General features: G+C 38.9%; 2 protein-coding genes across 2 annotated transcripts in view; one reads left to right on the top strand and one right to left on the bottom strand.

Moving 5' to 3' along the window:
* Nucleotides 1–17,547, bottom strand: part of LOC109430547 (uncharacterized) — a 776,197-nt gene that overhangs the window by 415,567 nt on the left and 343,083 nt on the right. The gene's annotated exons all lie outside the window — the stretch shown is intronic.
* Nucleotides 10,838–17,547, top strand: part of LOC115260131 (uncharacterized) — a 43,274-nt gene continuing 36,564 nt past the window's right edge. Inside the window, exon 1 of the mRNA XM_029861040.2 lies at nucleotides 10,838–11,965. Within this exon, the coding sequence (XP_029716900.2) occupies nucleotides 11,776–11,965 (190 nt within the window). The 5' untranslated portion in view covers nucleotides 10,838–11,775. The remainder of the gene's footprint in view (nucleotides 11,966–17,547) is intronic.

Below are 17,547 nucleotides of genomic sequence, written 5' to 3'. Positions count from 1 at the left end.
CTCCAAAAATTTCTTAGGGTATTCCTCAAGGAAATGAATCTTACACAGATAAAAATAATGAGATTTACACGTCATGTAAACTTCATTTTACTCATGTAAACTTAATGTTATGATGGTTTACATGATATATCATGTAAATTTGTGTTATATGTCATGTAAACTCTCAGAGTCATGCTGAATTACATGACATATAATGGAAGATTACATGATATTTCATGAACTTTACATGATATGTCATGTAAACTTCTATGATATCCCACGCTCCAATTATGTGCATCATATGTCACAGAATTTTACACTCTTTTTTCGATCTGTGTAGTTTGATTGGAATTTTTGACAGAATTCCCGGAGAAGTTCTTAAAGTATTTTCTGGAGCTTCTCAAACGGATTTCTGGTGGAATTAAGAATGATATTTGTAAAGAATTACTGCGGAAATTCTCAAAAGAATGCATGGTGAAATGCGTAATAAAACTTTTGGAGGATTTATTGAAATTTCTGAAGGTATTCCCAATGGAATTACTGCAAGTTTTCCGAAGGTAATTTCTACTGGAATATCTACATTAAAAAAAACCTGGAAAAATATTAAAGAAATTTCTGGAGAAACTGCTGGATAAATTCAAATTCATGATGGCATTTGTTAAGAAATTCCTGAAGCAATATCTTGAGGAATTCCTCAGGATTATAATCATATATGATTCTTCCATTGAACCATTCCTGTTAATCACCCATATTTCATACTTCACTTTTATTTTTTTTTAAATGATGAAGTATTTGAACTCCTGGTTACTGCAAAGTGGTTTTCAGTGTAAGGGTGCTCGCCCCCCCCTGGCCGAAAAGCTGGCTACGCCCTTGGAGTCACTTGAATTGCTAATTACCTTTGCAAAGGAGGATAAAACAGGGCAACAGGAATTGCTAGGAGCTTGGCTAGACAGGCTTGAAGAGATAGCTAAGGAGTATCGTAATACTGTATGTGTTCTTGAGGCATCGCGCGGTGAAGACTACAAAGAAGACCGCATGAATTTCGACATGAAGTACTACATGTTGCGTGCATGCCTATCGAAACGTCTCAATCAAAAGGCTCAACCAGATGTTCCTCCCGCGCAACCCGTCACACACACCAGTCACATTCGATTTCCAGAAATCAATCTTCCCCGCTTCAGTGGAAGACTCGCCGATTGGTGCGTTTTTCGTGACGCATTTGATTCTGCAATTGGAAGTCGTGTCGAAATCAGTAATGTCGAAAAGTTTCAATATCTTAAGGGGCTAGTACAGGGCGATGCTGCCAAGATCATTGAGTCTTTTTCAATTAGCGAGGACGGATACCGCGACGCCTGGAGAGCGCTGAAACTACGTTATGAAAACAAGCGGCAGCTCATACGGTGCCACATCAAGTCGTTGTTTGAGGTACCCAGTATTAAGAAGGAATCGGCTGACGAGCTACTCAACTTGATGGAAAGGTTTGAGCAGCAGATTTCTGTCCTGAGGCGACTTGGAGAAGACACCAGTTCCTGGGATTCGCTTTTGGTCTACCAGCTGTCTACTCGTTTGGATCCGCACACGCTGAAGGAGTGGGAGAGCTACTGTGCCCGGCTGGACAGTGGCAATGTTGCCAATGTTCTTGGTGGTGCGGCAGGTGACGATTCAGACGATGATGATATGCCTACGTATATGTCAATGGTAAACTACCTGCAGAACTATGCCAGAGTTTTGCAGTGTGTTAGTTCGTCTCCTGGTTCCAGTCGTGACCCTAGGGTGAAGCCAGTGAAGTCCGCCGCTCATTTCAGTTCCTCGTCCTCCTCGAAGTTCTCATAGAACACTAAGCTGAGTAGCAGGCTTTGTCCCAGTTGGGACTTTACGCCAAGAAGAGGAGGAGCTTTATTAAGGAAATTTTCAGCCCTTGGCTGGTCGATCTCCGATTTTTTTGAAAGAATTCGTGCAGGATTTCTTGGAGGAAACCCTGGAGGAAGCCCTGGAGGAATTCCTGGAGGTATCCCTGGAGAAATTCATGAAAAAAAAATCCTTGGAGGAATACTTGAAAAAAAAAAACCATTGAGAAATTCGTTAAGGAATCCCTGGAGAAAATCCTGGAGGAATTGATGGATGTATTCCTGGAGGAATCCCGGGAGGAATTGCTTAAGGAAACTTTGGGGGAATTCCTGGATGAATTCCTTAAGGAGTCCTTGGAGTTCTTGGAGTCCTTGGAGGAATTCCTGGAGCAATCCCTGGAGAAATTCCTTGAGGAATCCCTGTAGGAATTAATGGAAGAATTTCTGGAAGATTCCCTAGAGAAATCCCTGGAGGAAATCCTGGAGGAATCCGTGACGAAATTCCTGGAGGAATCCTGGAAAAATTATTTAAAGAATCCCTGGAGAAATTCCTGGTGGAATTTCTTAAGGTATACTTGGAGGAATCCCTGGAGCAATTCCTGGAGGTATTTCTGGAGGATCCCCTGGAGGAGCCCTTGGCGAAATTCCTGGAGGCGCCCTGGAGGAATTCCTTAAGGAATCCCTGGAGAAACTCCTGGAGGAATCCCTGGGGAAATTCCTGGTGGAATTCTTGGAGGTATTCCTGGAGGAATCCTTCAGGTATCAGTAGGTCGGCTCCAGAGGCACGTTCTCCTCCATTTGGGAATTTCCTGAGGAATTCCTGGAGGAATCCCTGCAGGTATTTTTTAGAGGAATCCTTGCAGGAATCCCTGGAGGAAGCCCAGGAGGAATCCCTGGAGGTATTTTTTGAAGAATTTCTGGAGGAATTCCTGGGGGAATCCCTGGAGGAAGCCCAGGAGAAATCCCTGGAGGTTATTTTTGGAGGAATTCCTGGATGAATCCTTAGAGGAATCCCTAGAGAAAGCCCTGGGGGAACTCCTTGAGGAATCCCTGAAGGAGTTTCTGGAGGAATCCTTGCATGAATTTTTTGAGGAATCCCTGGAGAAATTGCTGAGGGAACCATTGAGAAATTCTTGGAGAAATCCCTGACGAAACTCTTGGAGGAATCTTTGAAGACATTTCTTCCGGAATCTCTGTATGAAATCCTGGAGGAATGCCTGGGGGAATTCCTGGAAGAATCCCAGGAGGAATCCCTGAAGGTATTTCTGGAGGATAGCCTGGAGGAATTCCTTCAGGAACCCCTTGAGGTATTCCTGGAGGAATCCGTGGAGAAATCCCTAGAGATATTCCTGGAGGAATGTCTGGAGAAATTCCTGGAAGAATCCTTGGAGAAATTCTTGAAGGAACTCTGGAGAAATTCCTGAAGACATTCCTGGAGGAACCCTGGAGGTATTCCTGGTGGAATCGCTGGTGGAGTTCCTTGAGGAATCCTTGGAGGAATTACTGGGACAATTCCTTGAGAAATTCCTGAAACCCTGGAAGAATTCCTGGGGGAATGCCAGGAGGAATGCCTGGTGGAATTCCTGGAGGAATCCCTAGAGAAATTCCTGGAAGAATCCCTGGAGGAATTTCTGGATGATTCCCTGGAGGAATCCCTGGAGGTAGCCCTGGAGGAATTTTAATTCCTTAAAGAATCCCTGGATAAATTCCTGGAGAAGTTTCTTGAGGAATCCCTGCGGAAATTCCTGGAGGAATCCCTGGACGAATTCCTAAAGGAATCTCTGGAGGAATACTTGGAAGTATTTTTGGAGGAATTCCTGTAGAAATTTCTGGAGGAATCGCCGGAGAAATTCCTGGAGGAATCTCTTGAGGAATCGCTGGAGGAATGCTTGGACGATTTTCTGGCAGTTTCCCAGGAGGAATCCTTGGGGGTATTCTTGGAGGAATCTGTGGAGAAATTCCTGGAGGAATCCCTGGAGAAATTCCTAGAGGAATCTCTGGAGAAATTTTTGGAGGGATCTTCGGAGGAATTCCTGGAGGAATCCCTCGAGGAATCGCTGGAGGAATTCCTGGAGGAATGCTTGGATGATTTCTTGGAAGAATCCCTGAAGTTTTTTATTGAGGAATTCCTGGAGGAATCTCTGGAGGAATTCCTGGAGGAATCCTTGCAGAAAAGAATGCGAATCTTCACAAGAATCAACGATTTTTTTTTCTCATAAATTCCGAATTTTTTCTCATTAGTTGCCGAAGAAACGTTCAAAATAATATACGAATATTTTCCCGAATTATGCCGAAAGAATCCCTCAACATAATGTAAGATGAATTTGCAAAGTAATTGCTGGAGAAATCCCTCAAAAAAAATATGAAGGAATTTCTAAAAATTGCCTAAAATAAATTTCAAATTATTTTTCGGAAGAGTTTTTAAAGAAATTTTCAAACGTAGGTACTTCTGAAAGGATTTTATAATTATTGCCGAAAACGTTGTCGCAGGAAAGTTTAAAATAATGTCTGGAAAATTCTGAAAATATTGAATAAATTCGCGGAAGAACTGCTTAATGAATTCCCAAATAAATTGCCAAAAGAATTATTGATGAATTTGGCAAAATAACTTTAAAACGATTTACGACAATATTTGTTTGGAATTTCAGAAATTGCTGTTGAAATAATTATATTATTTCCCGAAGAAACTTATAAAGGAACTACGAATAATTCCTCCAAATACTACCGCTGGAATTTCTATAAAAATTGCCAAATAAATTTCCCAAAAAAATATTTATGCGTAGAATTAGCTTTAAGTTGAAATAACATAAAATAAAAACCAAAAATGATTTCGAGAATTTTGAATAAACTTCTAAAAGAATTCACAAATAAGTTTTCCGATCAAATTTAAATAAAATACTTGGACTTTTTATGGGAATTTCCGAATTCCATACCATATTCATATTTATTATGGTTATAATAAGTGATTCCAGGCGACGAAAGGTACAAAACCCCTGGAATTCAGGCAGCTGTCTCCGATTGACCATCGCGGAAACCCTCCATACCGAGCTTGACGGTGTTCCCTCTGATGGTCACATTGTCCAAAAACCTCCGAATTCACCTCCAACACTCTTGATTTGCAAAATCATGATGTTGGATGTGTCGCAAGCCAGGTTTCGTAATTGTTCGGGAAAAGGCCACTATTTCCGGGTAGCGCCAGGTTCCCGAAACATCCTGGATGGTGGTCAATATGTCCAAAAATTTCTGAATATTCCTCCCAAATACTTGATTTGCGACACTATGTAGAATAGGACATGACAAATGTGTTTTTTAGAATTATGCTATGCAAAATGTCAGGTGTCAGGAACTTGCGAAATGTGTCTCCTGAAGGCACCCCAAACGTGACCCAGAACATCCGAAACCAGAACCAGGTAATCCCAATTTACTCAAACAATGCATTTGCAATAATAAAACGATAATTGAACACATTTGCAATCTTTTTCCATGTGTTTCTCACAAATAATCAGTGATTAAAAGGAAGTTGGTCCATTTTTGACCCTATTTGACCCCCCTTCAATAACTCAAACCCCAAGAACCAAAAAACCATTTTGATATTTTTCCATGCAACTAGGGATGTAGCGCGGTCTTCATTCCAAATTTTGTAAATATCGGTTGAAAAATGAAGTCACGGCGATTTTCTGAAATTAAATTTCTAACTATGACCAAAACGGGTTAATCAAAGGTTTTTCCTTCGAGTGGCATTGTTGTGTAGCTTATGGCAGTTGAACTGTTAACTCTATGGTAGATTTTTTCCGTAATTACAGTGATAAAGGTTTTACTAGCAACCAAACTGCATAGTTCATATGAGATTTTTCCTTCTTTTAAAAATAGGCTGTGCTTTCGAATTACACTGTTACGAAATAGTGGACCTTCCTTTCTTAGTCAAGCATGTGGAATCATGAAACACATGGGAACAAATGCCCCAAATGGAAGATAACGTGCCTCTTTTGCCGGCCTTCCAATGTATATGAGTAGATTTTTTTTCGCTTTTATTTTTGTGTATTTTAACTAGTTGCTAATTCTACACTAAATATATGAGTAGACATATAACTAATAAACGAAAGAAAAAATTATCAAAACTAACGATCAATTTGTTCGCAGGGTGACTGTGTTATGAAAATAAACAAAAAACATTAGAAAAACTGTGAAATTCTTATAAGCTTTATAAGAAGAGAGAAATTTAAAACCATCTCGATTAAACCAAGTGTCGTAGTGCAAGAGCCACAATTGAAATGGGCAATACAAGGTTTGCCGGGTCAGCTAGTGAATACATAAAAATAAAGAATCAGGGAACAAAAACTGTGTGCTAAAGTTTCCAACTGGTTTTTTATTTGTCAAGGACATGTATAAATTGGAACAATGCAAATGTACACACATTTTTCTGATTGGAAATTATTGCCAAGGAAAACAAATTTTAAACGCCTAAATGTATGCACAAGAAATCAACCGTATACAAGTTATAAGAAAAAGTTAAACATTTTCAATCCAACGACAGTATCGCAAACGTAACATGGACATGCATGAGGAGTACACAGGGTGTGAATTTACCATATATAAAATACTAATGTTTCAGTTCAGTTCAGTGAAGTGAAGTGATCTGAAAATTTTTGAAGATGTGCACCCAGCTGGTGGTAATAATAACATAACCCAATTCTTTGGGAATTTTGAAGTAAAGCGTTTTTGGCTTTAAAATAAAACTCCTTAGCGTTAATGTGGTCAGGGCGTTAACAGTGTGCACCCAAAATAACCAAAATTGGCATTATATAATATTTCGCTTCCTGAGGGGGCGGTCCAGAATGTCGAATTGTTTAAAAATCCATATTCACTAAAACTGATGTGGTCAGGGCGTTGACAGTGTGCACCCAAAATAACCAAAATTGGCATTATATAATATTTCGCTTCCTGAGGGGGCGGTCCAGAATGTCGAATTGTTTAAAAATCCATATTCACTAAAACTGATGTGGTCAGGGCGTTAACAGTGTGCACCCAAAATAACCAAAATTGGCATTATATAATATTTCGCTTCCTGAGGGGGCGGTCCAGAATGTCGAATTGTTTAAAAATCCATATTCACTAGAACTGATGTGGTCAGGGCGTTAACAGTGTGCACCCAAAATAACCAAAATTGGCATGTTATAATATTTCGCTTCCTGAGGGGGCGGTTCAGAATGTCGAATTGTTTAAAAATCCATATTCACTAAAACTGATGTGGTCAGGGCGTTAACAGTGTGCACCCAAAATAACCAAAATTGGCATTTTATAATATTTCGCTTCCTGAGGGGGCGGTCCAGAATGTCGAATTGTTTAAAAATCCATATTCACTAGAACTGATGTGGTCAGGGCGTTAACAGTGTGCACCCAAAATAACCAAAATTGGTATTTTATTATATTTTGCATCCTGAAAAAAAAATTTTTTTTTTGAACTGAAGAGCTGGTTACTCAGTGAGTAACTTAGAGTAACCACGATGACACCACTGCCCGAGGGGGCGGTCCAGAATGTCGAATTGTTAAAAAATCCATATTCACTAGAACTGATGTGGTCAGGGCGTTAACAGTGTGCACCCAAAATAACCAAAATTGGCATGTTATAATATTTCGCTTCCTGAGGGGGCGGTTCAGAATGTCGAATTGTTTAAAAATCCATATTCACTAAAACTGATGTGGTCAGGGCGTTAACAGTGTGCACCCAAAATAACCAAAATTGGCATTTTATAATATTTCGCTTCCTGAGGGGGCGGTCCAGAATGTCGAATTGTTTAAAAATCCATATTCACTAGAACTGATGTGGTCAGGGCGTTAACAGTGTGCACCCAAAATAACCAAAATTGGTATTTTATTATATTTTGCATCCTGAAAAAAAAATTTTTTTTTTGAACTGAAGAGCTGGTTACTCAGTGAGTAACTTAGAGTAACCACGATGACACCACTGATGCCGCCGTCTATCACCGATTGCAATACAGTTCGTGGGGCAATATCAGGCTGGATTCATGGGTGAACGCGCTACAATGGACCAGATGTTCGACATCCACCAGGTGTTGGAGAAATGCCATGAATACTACGTGCCCACACATCACTTATTCATAGGTTTTAAATCGGCGTATGATACAATCGATCGAGACAAGCTATGGCAGATTATGCACGAATACGGATTCCCGGATAAACTGATACGATTGATCAAGGCGACGATGGATTGAGTGATGTGCGTAGTACGAGTATCAGGGACACTCTCAAGTTCCTCCGAATCTCGCAGAGGGTTATTACGGCAAAGTGATGGTCTTTCGTGCTTGCTGCTTCACATTGCTTTAGAGGGTGTAATAGGAAGTGTGGGGGTAAACACGAGTGGAACAATTTTCACGAAGTCCGTTCAGCTGCTTGGTTTCGCTGATAGTATTGATATTATAGCTCGCAAATTTGAGACGATGGCGGAAGCGTCATTAATGTGTCGAAGACAAAGTACGTGACGGCTAAGTGTTCCAGGGAAGAATCATCGCGCTCGCCACCCCGAATTTCTATCGACGTTGATAAAATCGAGGCGATTAAATAATTTGTGCTCTTGGGCTCACTGATGACCGCCGACAATGACACCAGTAGAGAAACTCAAAGACGCATTTTGGTAGGAAATCGTGCTTACTTTGGACTTCGCAGAACTCTACGTTCGCCGTCATACGTCGTTAACTATCTACAAAACGCTGATTAGACCGGTAGTCCTCTATGGGCACAAAGCATGGACCGTGCAGAGGACCAACGCGCCCTTGAAGGTGCTGCGTGGAGGGCAGATGGAAGACGGGACTTGGAGAAGTCGAATAAACCACAAACTGCATCAGCTGCTGAGAGAACCAACCATTGTTCACACCTCGAAAATCGGGAGGCTACGGTGGGTGGGTCCGGTCATCAGGATGCCGGAGAGCAACCCGACAAAATGCTTCTCGGGAGTCATCCGACCGGTACAAGAAGACGTGGTGCGCAGCAAGGTAGGTAGGTCGATCAAGTGGAGGACGACTTGCGGACCCTTCACAGAGTGCGGAACTGGAGATACACAGATATTGATCGAGTAGAATGGAGACGAATCCTATGTATAGCAGAGGTCATTCAGGCCTTAGTCTGACCGGTAAGGTAAATAAGCCTGGGGAGTGCTTGGAAGGAATTCCTCTTCAAAGTCTCTCTGTGAACTTCTTACAAGTATTACACTAGTTTACAAAATAAAACAAAAGCCGTGAACTTCTGTCAACGACTAAAATTTTTGATGCATAATTTAGCGCTAATTTCGGAACCGTGCTTCAAAAAAATTAAAGTAGAACAGTTTTTGAGTTTTAGCTCAATATCGAGTTTTACAACTTTTTGAAATATGGATTTTAATAAAATTCAAACATCTTGCGTTTTGTTCAACCAATTTTAAATCTTTTTCCATAAATTTAAACCTGAATATAATACCATTCGATCAACTGAATGCAGGTTTTGCGTCAGATTGATGAAATTCAAGATATTGGCGAGTTTTGGGAACGATCTCCTCAAATTTTAGCAAAATTTACAAAAATATATGAAGAAATGTATTTTTTTCAATAAGAAAAAAAAAAACAATTTAAAAATTCTTTCTCAACGATTTTTTGAAATACCATATGTAGGCGAGATACAGTAATAAATTCAGCTCAATCGGAGCATTGATTACGGAGAATGATATGTGTAAAGTGAGCAACATTGCTTAAAAATAGAACAAAAATCGAATTCAAATCATCAACCTTGTATGGAAAGTCGAAAAAATTTCCGCTCATGTTTCCGCTCTACTGTAATTTTTTTCCTTCGCGTTTTCGAACTCAGGGCATGATTCTACACCAAAAATGATCATCAGCTTACCGAGTTCAAAAATGCTGTAAACTAGTGTTATCTAGAAATTCTTCCAATGTTTCGTCCACAAATCCTTTCAAAAGTTACTGAAGGAATGTGGAGTCCCCTAAACAGTTCTAGTTATTCCTCCGGAGTCCCAGATTTTCTTTCATGATTTCTCCAATAACTTCTTCAGGAATATGTACTTCGGGCATTCAACTCAAATTTCTCCATGTTCTCACCAGAGTTTTGTAAAGGAATCCCTCAAAAAGTTCCAAAAGTGGCTAATATTCGTAAGAGGGACTGTTGGTGATACAACAGTAGAAGTTCCCTATGAAACTTCCATAGTGATATCCGAAACAGCTCTTGTTACAGATATTGCTTCAGAAACTCGTTTCTAGGTGCACTACTGTAGAACTGAATGTGGGAATTTCTCGAAATCTACGAATAAATTTCAATGCAAAATGAGCTTAAGCCAGAGATAAATTGTTTCTAATGTTTTCTTTTTTTTGTGATACAAAATGGTCAAACTCCCGAGCCTTATATACACGAATAAACGAATAAGTAAAAAAGAGATGGTCAACACCGACATTTGTGAATTGAATCAGAAAATAATTCAACTTGATTTCAGTGATTTACTAATATCATTGCAATATTTTTTTAACTGCCAAATTGAAGTCGAAATTATTATCTATACGCTCAATTCTATTTTTTGCACAACTTTTTACGCGATTTTATTTTGCACGATTTTTTTGTGCGATTTCTCGAAGTTACGTGATTTTTTTATATGTATGAACTTTTTGTGCGGAAGAACACCATTGAGTGTATTATTCAAATAGAGACAAAGCTTAACTCACCGTTGATAGTAAGAAAACTCTAATTGAATTGTCCCATTAACAACCGACTATCAACCGAGCATTCGCATTGAAAGTTTGATTCAGCTCTCACTAAGCTAGAGTGGTGTGAAGTCGTAAGCAAGGTTCGAAAGCTTCATAAAAGCTACCTCATCCCAAGTTCCCCTGAGTTGGTTCAAGTTACAAAGCTTCGCACCTGTTTCAAAAGCTTCGAAAACATCGAATGAACTCATGAACATATGACTATGACTACATGATCGCCGTCCTGCGATCGCGACGATCAAAGCACACAACAAAAACAAAACAACATCAAATCGCATGCTACTGACTGCTTGCCTTGCTCTCGGTAGCACCCGGGTAGCGGAGCGGCCCATGATCGCTCCGCTGGTTCAACACTGCTTGTTTTAGGTGCGGGTAACAACCTACCTTACCTGGTCTGCGCGCGGTGCAAAAACAGAACCAAACAAATCAAACGCGCTCGCAGCTTCAGTTGCTTTTGGAAGTTGGTTCGCATCGGTCAAGCTGCTCGATCGTACTTATTCGTTGCGGATCCCCGCATATTCTGAAAGGTAGCAACCAGCAACCAACCACACGCGTTGTTTTGTTGTGGTTTTAAGTGATCGCGCGCGTACGGCTTACGCGCTCAGATAGTCTTTCGCAAGCATGCCGTTCGGTCATCGATCTGTTTGATCGCTACATCTCCGGGGCCAGAACAGCTCTACACAGGTTTTCCACGATAGATCTGACGTAATCCACTTGGGTGTGCGGTGAGACACAGGGTAGTATAGCTTATCTACGCCTGTAGGCTAACATCTTCCGAAGTGAATGTGTTGTTGCGTTTTTTTTTTTTTTTTATTTCGGAGCCTTTTCGGTTGGCGTGCAGGAGCTTGGGCTTGCGGGTGAGCCGCAATAGATAGTGAAAGGTTGCACTTGTGGGAATCTCCATGAGACAAGCCGGTTCCATGTGAGTGTGAAGGTAATTGAATCCAGTTTCGTTGAACCGAACTGCCATGGATCGATGATTGTGCGGCCCGATACTTTCCGGTTGCAGTTTTACATTGGGAGCTGCAGTGCAGTGTAGTGTGCAATTTAGATCATTTCGTGCATCGAGATCAAGGAGTTCAACCGAAAGAGTGTTCATTACAGTTTCAAGTGCAAGGTTGAATCGATTAATAGGGAAGTGGAAGTTCTAGTTGTGCATTGATAGTAAAAAAAAATCTACTCGGCGGCAAAACATGGAGGTGGCGTGGCGATTTAGGATCATTTTCGCGATGGCATTTGCGGTGATCATATTTGGCGATTTGCTCGGCTACGGCGGAGCGAAGAAAGATCCAAAAGATAAATCACTGCTATCGGGGCTGTCGACCGGTTTTGGCAGCGTGAGCGGTCACATGGATGGCACCGCGAGGTCCACTCGGGAGAATGGTAAGTGAAGGGAAGCTGAAGGTCGCTCCAAAACGAGAGTGTGGTTATTGAGGTGTTCAATGCACGGAATGAATTGTTTTGTAGCTATTTTTACCCAGAAGGCTGACGGGTATGCTTGAGTAGGGATGACTGCAGAATTGCTGCCAGGCAAAATTTAAGAAAAGATGCAGAATCGTGTTCGAGAATGTGGGAGGGAAAAAAACTTACGCACCTTTATTATAACGCCAAATATTATACAATGTACAAAGTAAAAAATGCATATTGGACACCATTATACATTAAATATAAAAAAACTTAAATCTTCAAGTAAACCCGACGATTGACAGTTTTTAAATTTTCGATCGTCTGCGTATGGAATTAATTTTATCAATCAAGTTGATTAGGAAGCACATATACATTGAGCAGATTTACAGATTTGAACAAATCTTTGAGTTGAAAGCCTTTTTTCGATGAGAGTTAGTTGCGAACTTCAAGAATGCAGTTAGCAAGGCGACAAAACATAACAGCTATTTATGAATGGCTTTTCAGCAGAAGTGCAAGCACAGCATTTTTCCAAGAAGAATGTAAAAAAGGCTGGCCATTCGCCCAATGGCCGAATAGACTAGGACATAATGACTATTAGGCGTTCTTTGTCACAATGGATGTATTATCAAAAAGATACTGTTAAGGTATCTACTAATAATGTAACAATATATTCTTTATCTGATATTTTTCATGCTTTAAAAAATAAGCAGTTTTTAACGTGTGGGTGTTTGACGATTATTCTGCTAATTCTTCCAAAAGATTATGTATGTACATATGTACGTTTAACTTGTCTAGCGAAGGTCGTTGAACCCATTGTATCGATCAAACTGAACTGTAGATGGCTAGCTCCAAAGGAGATATGTTTCTTTGACAACGTGTTAATGTTTAGATAATTTTGAGACAGAAATTTACAAAATCTTGCATTTTGAATGCCGGCGTTTCAGTTATTTTTTAAATCCTATAACCGCCATTTAACCCTCTAATACCCAATCCTGCCTTATATTTTTTAGGAATTTTTGTATTATTCTTTCCTGGAAAATTAAAACTTTCTTGAAAGTCGATATCCGCGAGTAATTGAGTGATCAGGTTCACCCCACTGTTCAACTACACCCCAGTTTACGGTACCGAAAATCACTTTATAAGAGATATTTTGAAACCACTTTTTGACAGCTGGCCAATAGAATGGGACAAACATCAAATTCTCGCTCCAGTCAACTTTTTGGATTCCATTTAGGTTCCATATGAACTGCACAAAATTTCAGCGCAATCGGTGAAACTATAATTTAGCGCAAGCGGTTCAAAGTTTTCCTAGGATATACTATGTGAAAAGTTACTTTTTCAAACAAAAAATCCCAGAGGTCGCCCTTTGTCTCCTTAATTCAAATCGATCAACGCTTCTTGTAGAAAAATCATAAATGAAACTTTCCTTCGAAGACCGCAAAGCGATTTGATGCTTGTGGAAAAAGTTATTGATTTATTACCGATTAGTAATCTAACGAACGGCTTTTTGTTTTGTTTTATTAGCAGCACTGTAGCTGCTGACTTGGCTGCTGCTGTTTGTAGGGGAGGTGATGCCTCCCGCCACCTCATGCAACAACGGCAGCAGCAGTGCTGCTGATAAAACAAGGCAAAAAGCCGTTCGTTGGATCACTAATCGGTAATAAAGCAATAACTTTTTGCACAAGCATCCAATTGTTTTGCGGTCTTCGAAGGAAAGTTTCACAAATGATTTTTCTACAAAAAGCGTTGATCGATTTGAATTAAGGAGACAAATGGCGACCTCTGGGATTTTTTGTTTGAAAAAGTAACTTTTCCCATAGTAAATCCTATGCAAACTTTGAACCGCTTGGCTCTGTGGTCAATAAAAACACAATGTTTTGAAAAACTTTTGAAAAATGTCTTCAAATCCATAAATTTACAAAAAGTGTTGAAAAAATTTAAAAAATAAAAAATAACCTACGAAAATCATTTTTTTTTTCAAAAATAGCCCTGGCGAAACCTCTAAATGACTTTCTTGAAATTTGAAATGTTTCACAAAATTCTGAAAAATGTATATCTTTCATTTTAGGATTGACCTCCTTGAATTTTTGAATATCGTTTTTTTGGCCATCCTACTCTTGGAGGAATCCTGAAAGAAATTTCTGGAATGCGATTTTTCCTCTGGGATGAATTTCCTGGGGAAATACTCTGTGATGTTTCCGGAGGAATCCTGTAATGATTCCCTGGATGAGTTCCAAAAAGAATTCCTAGAGAAATCCTGGAGAAGTCTTGGGTGGAGTTTCTGGAAGTATCCCGAAAGGAACTCCAGGAAGCATCCGAGAAGAAATCACCTTTAAAATTCCTAGAGGGATGCCAGAAGAAAGTTTTGCAGAAATCTCACAAAACAACCCTGGAGGAAATCGCGAAGGAATTCTTGGAGAATCCCAAAACCAAAAGGAGGAGTCATAGAAAGAAATCCTGAAGGAATTCCACACTTTTTAGGAATCTCATAAAAAACTCCTGGATGATACCCAGACAGTGTGCAACAAATTCAAAGGTTGAAAGTGAAGATTGATTTTTCATTCGTGTTTGGCCACATTCATTGTCAGCTGAATGCCTCTTTTTTTTCATTCAATTCTCACGAATATTTTTTCGCGCGTCGTAAAATTTCCAATTTCTGTTAACAAACGCACAATCCGGCTTAATAGACATATAGAGCAGGTAATTAGTTTTCTAATTAACTATTATACACAAGTTTTGAGGTGATTGGAAGAATATTCGGGTGTTACGGTCTAGTTATATTTCTCAGTGAAAATTGTCAGTGACAGAAAAATGAATGAATGAGTGAGAAAATTCATTCACCAAAATAATTGTAATATATTGCTTATATTATCTTGGCGTGTACTCAGCTGACGGAATTACAAAATTTGTAAAAAAATCCTCAAAAAGATCATTGTAACGCTTCGCCATATTACTGACAAGTTGCGTGCCAAATTATTTCCAGTGCTGTCATGGTGAAATCAGAGCTAGTTAGCCAATGTCCCCAGATTTAAGAACTCCTTCACTGGTATATTCTCATGGAAGAATTCCCTGGAGAAATCTCTCAAGGAACCGCTTGGGTAATTTCAGAAGGAACTACTGGAACAGCTTCTGAAAGAATGAATGGGACAACTTTTGAAGAAATCTCTGCTGAAATTTTTGAAGTAATCTAAGGGATATTAAAAAAGTCTCTGAGTGTCGCTGAAGAAATTTCAGAAAGAATTAAAAAAAATTGAAGGAAATTCCAAATGAATTCTTGATAGAATTTCTGGAAAAATACAGGAATATTTTAAGAAGCCATAGATGGATTTTCTGAAGAAATTCTAAGAGGAAAACTTGAAGAAATACCTGGAAATCTCATGAGATATTCTAGGGAAAAAAATCCTGGAGAAATCCCGTAATACAAATCCTGAACAATGTTTAATGGATTGTTGGCGGAATCCAAGAAACTATGCTTGGAGGAAATCTTGAAGGTATTATTGATAAAATACATAGAGCAATACCCGGCGAAATTTCTATGTAAATTTTCTATTGGAATCTGCAAGAATGTCTTCCATAAAAATCCTTATTAGAATCTCTGAAAGAAGGTGTAGAAACATATTTTAAGGAATCCTTGCAGGATTTTCCAAAGCATTCTTAAGAAATCCTTGGAGCATTTCAAAGTAAAACAACTTGAGAATTACCTTAATGATCTATTGTAGAATTTCTAAAGCAATCTTTGGAAAAAAAATCTTTGGAAAGCTTCTGAGAAAATTTTGAAGGAGTTTCAAATTTCTGATTCTTAATGTAGTCGTGAACAATTTTCTAAAAAATTTATGGAGTATTTTTAAGAAAGTTCATGGAAGGTTTTCTAGATGAAAAAACAATTCGTAGATGAATTTCTGAAACAATCTATGCAGGATTTTTTGAAAGGAATTCTTGAAGTATTTTCTAATGGAGTCCATGCAACATATTTGGAAGCTATCCGTACAAGACTTTCTTAAGGAGTTCTTGAAGAAATTTCTGGAAAACATTCTAAAGTGTAAAATAATCGCTAGAAGATTTGATGAAAGAATATCTGACTAAATTTCTTTAAGATTTCCTGGATGATTTTTAAAGTAAATCTACGAGAACCTATCAGAGTTTTGTGTGTAAGTTTTTGTTAAAGAATCCCTGGGAGGTTTTTTCAAGAACTTGTGATTTTTTTTTAATAAATCCGAGGATGGATTTCAGCAAGGGAATATGATAGAGTAATCTAGAAATCTGTAGAAAATTTTTCAAACTAATCTCTAGAGAAAAAATTTGAGATATTTCTGAATAAATTATTAGTCGAATTTATAATAAAATCCATGAAGATTTTCAGAAAGAATCACTCGAAAAAATTGCGAAACCCCTAGGGCAGTTTCTACGCACCCTGGAAAAAATGCGAAAAGTTCAAGGCACTTTTACACGCTTAATATGGGATATATATGACTATTTTTTCATGACAGTGTATCAGTCAATGTCTATATTCTAGCACTGAAAAATAAAAATGAACATATTTGATGTTTAACATGTGATAATGTAGGCCTAATACGCGGATATCAATAAATTGCGCGCACAATGGTCATTAAACAAAATGACTATAACAGTAACAAAATTAGCTCAAATTCGATGAACAACCAGACCACACTGATCCAGAGCCATGTAAATTCACATACCAGATGAAATAAGTACATATATTTGATGATATTGTAGAGAAAATTAAAAATTTGGTTTTATCAGATGCGAAATTTAGCGACCTGTGTGATTTTCTGCGGTTTGAAAATTCTGGTTGTCTCCATCTTCAGGCGCCGCCCTGTAAAGGTTAGTGACCAAAATGGGAAATTTTTTAATTAACTTTTCAGAAAACTAGCCTATTATAGATCATGGAACGTTGAAACATAGATTGGTTAATGTCAAATGGACGAAAATGAGGTTTGAAGTTGAAAAACACTTTCGCATTTTTTCCTGCCGCATACTGTAGAGGAATCTTTGCAGAAAATTATCGAATGGATCTCAGAGTGTAAAAAAGAGTCCCTTGAGGAATTTCTGAAGTAATCCCAGGCAGGGATGGGAACACTCACTTGCAACGAGTTACATTCACTTGCTATTTTCTCAGCCCAGAAGCGTGCTATCAAGAAATGATGTATGGACGACTTTTAACTTGTAATTTCGTCTAAAACTTTGCCGAATAGAGTAGAGGTCGCACACGAATCCCAAGGTCGTGACAAAGCTGTAAAAGCGACTCTCCACGAGGTGAGTGTATTTTACATTCACCTCGTGGAGAGTTGTCTTTGCAGCTCCCTCACGACTTCGGTATGCGTATGCGACCCTTACTGTATTCAGCAAAGTTTTAGATGAAATCACAACGTAAAAGTCGTCCATACATCGTTTCTTGATTGCACGCTTCTGGGTTGAGAAAACTGCAAGTGAGTGTAACTCTTTCTAAGTGAGTGTTCCCATCCTTGATCCCAGGAAGATTTTCTGACAGAAATTCAGATTTTCAAAAAAAAAAATCATTGGAGAAACTTTTAAAACAA

Source organism: Aedes albopictus, chromosome 2 (assembly GCF_035046485.1).
Source record: "Aedes albopictus strain Foshan chromosome 2, AalbF5, whole genome shotgun sequence".
Lineage (NCBI taxonomy): Eukaryota > Metazoa > Arthropoda > Insecta > Diptera > Culicidae > Aedes > Aedes albopictus.
The sequence above is the reverse complement of the archived record's forward strand: the minus strand, read 5'-3'. Positions and strand labels throughout refer to the sequence as shown.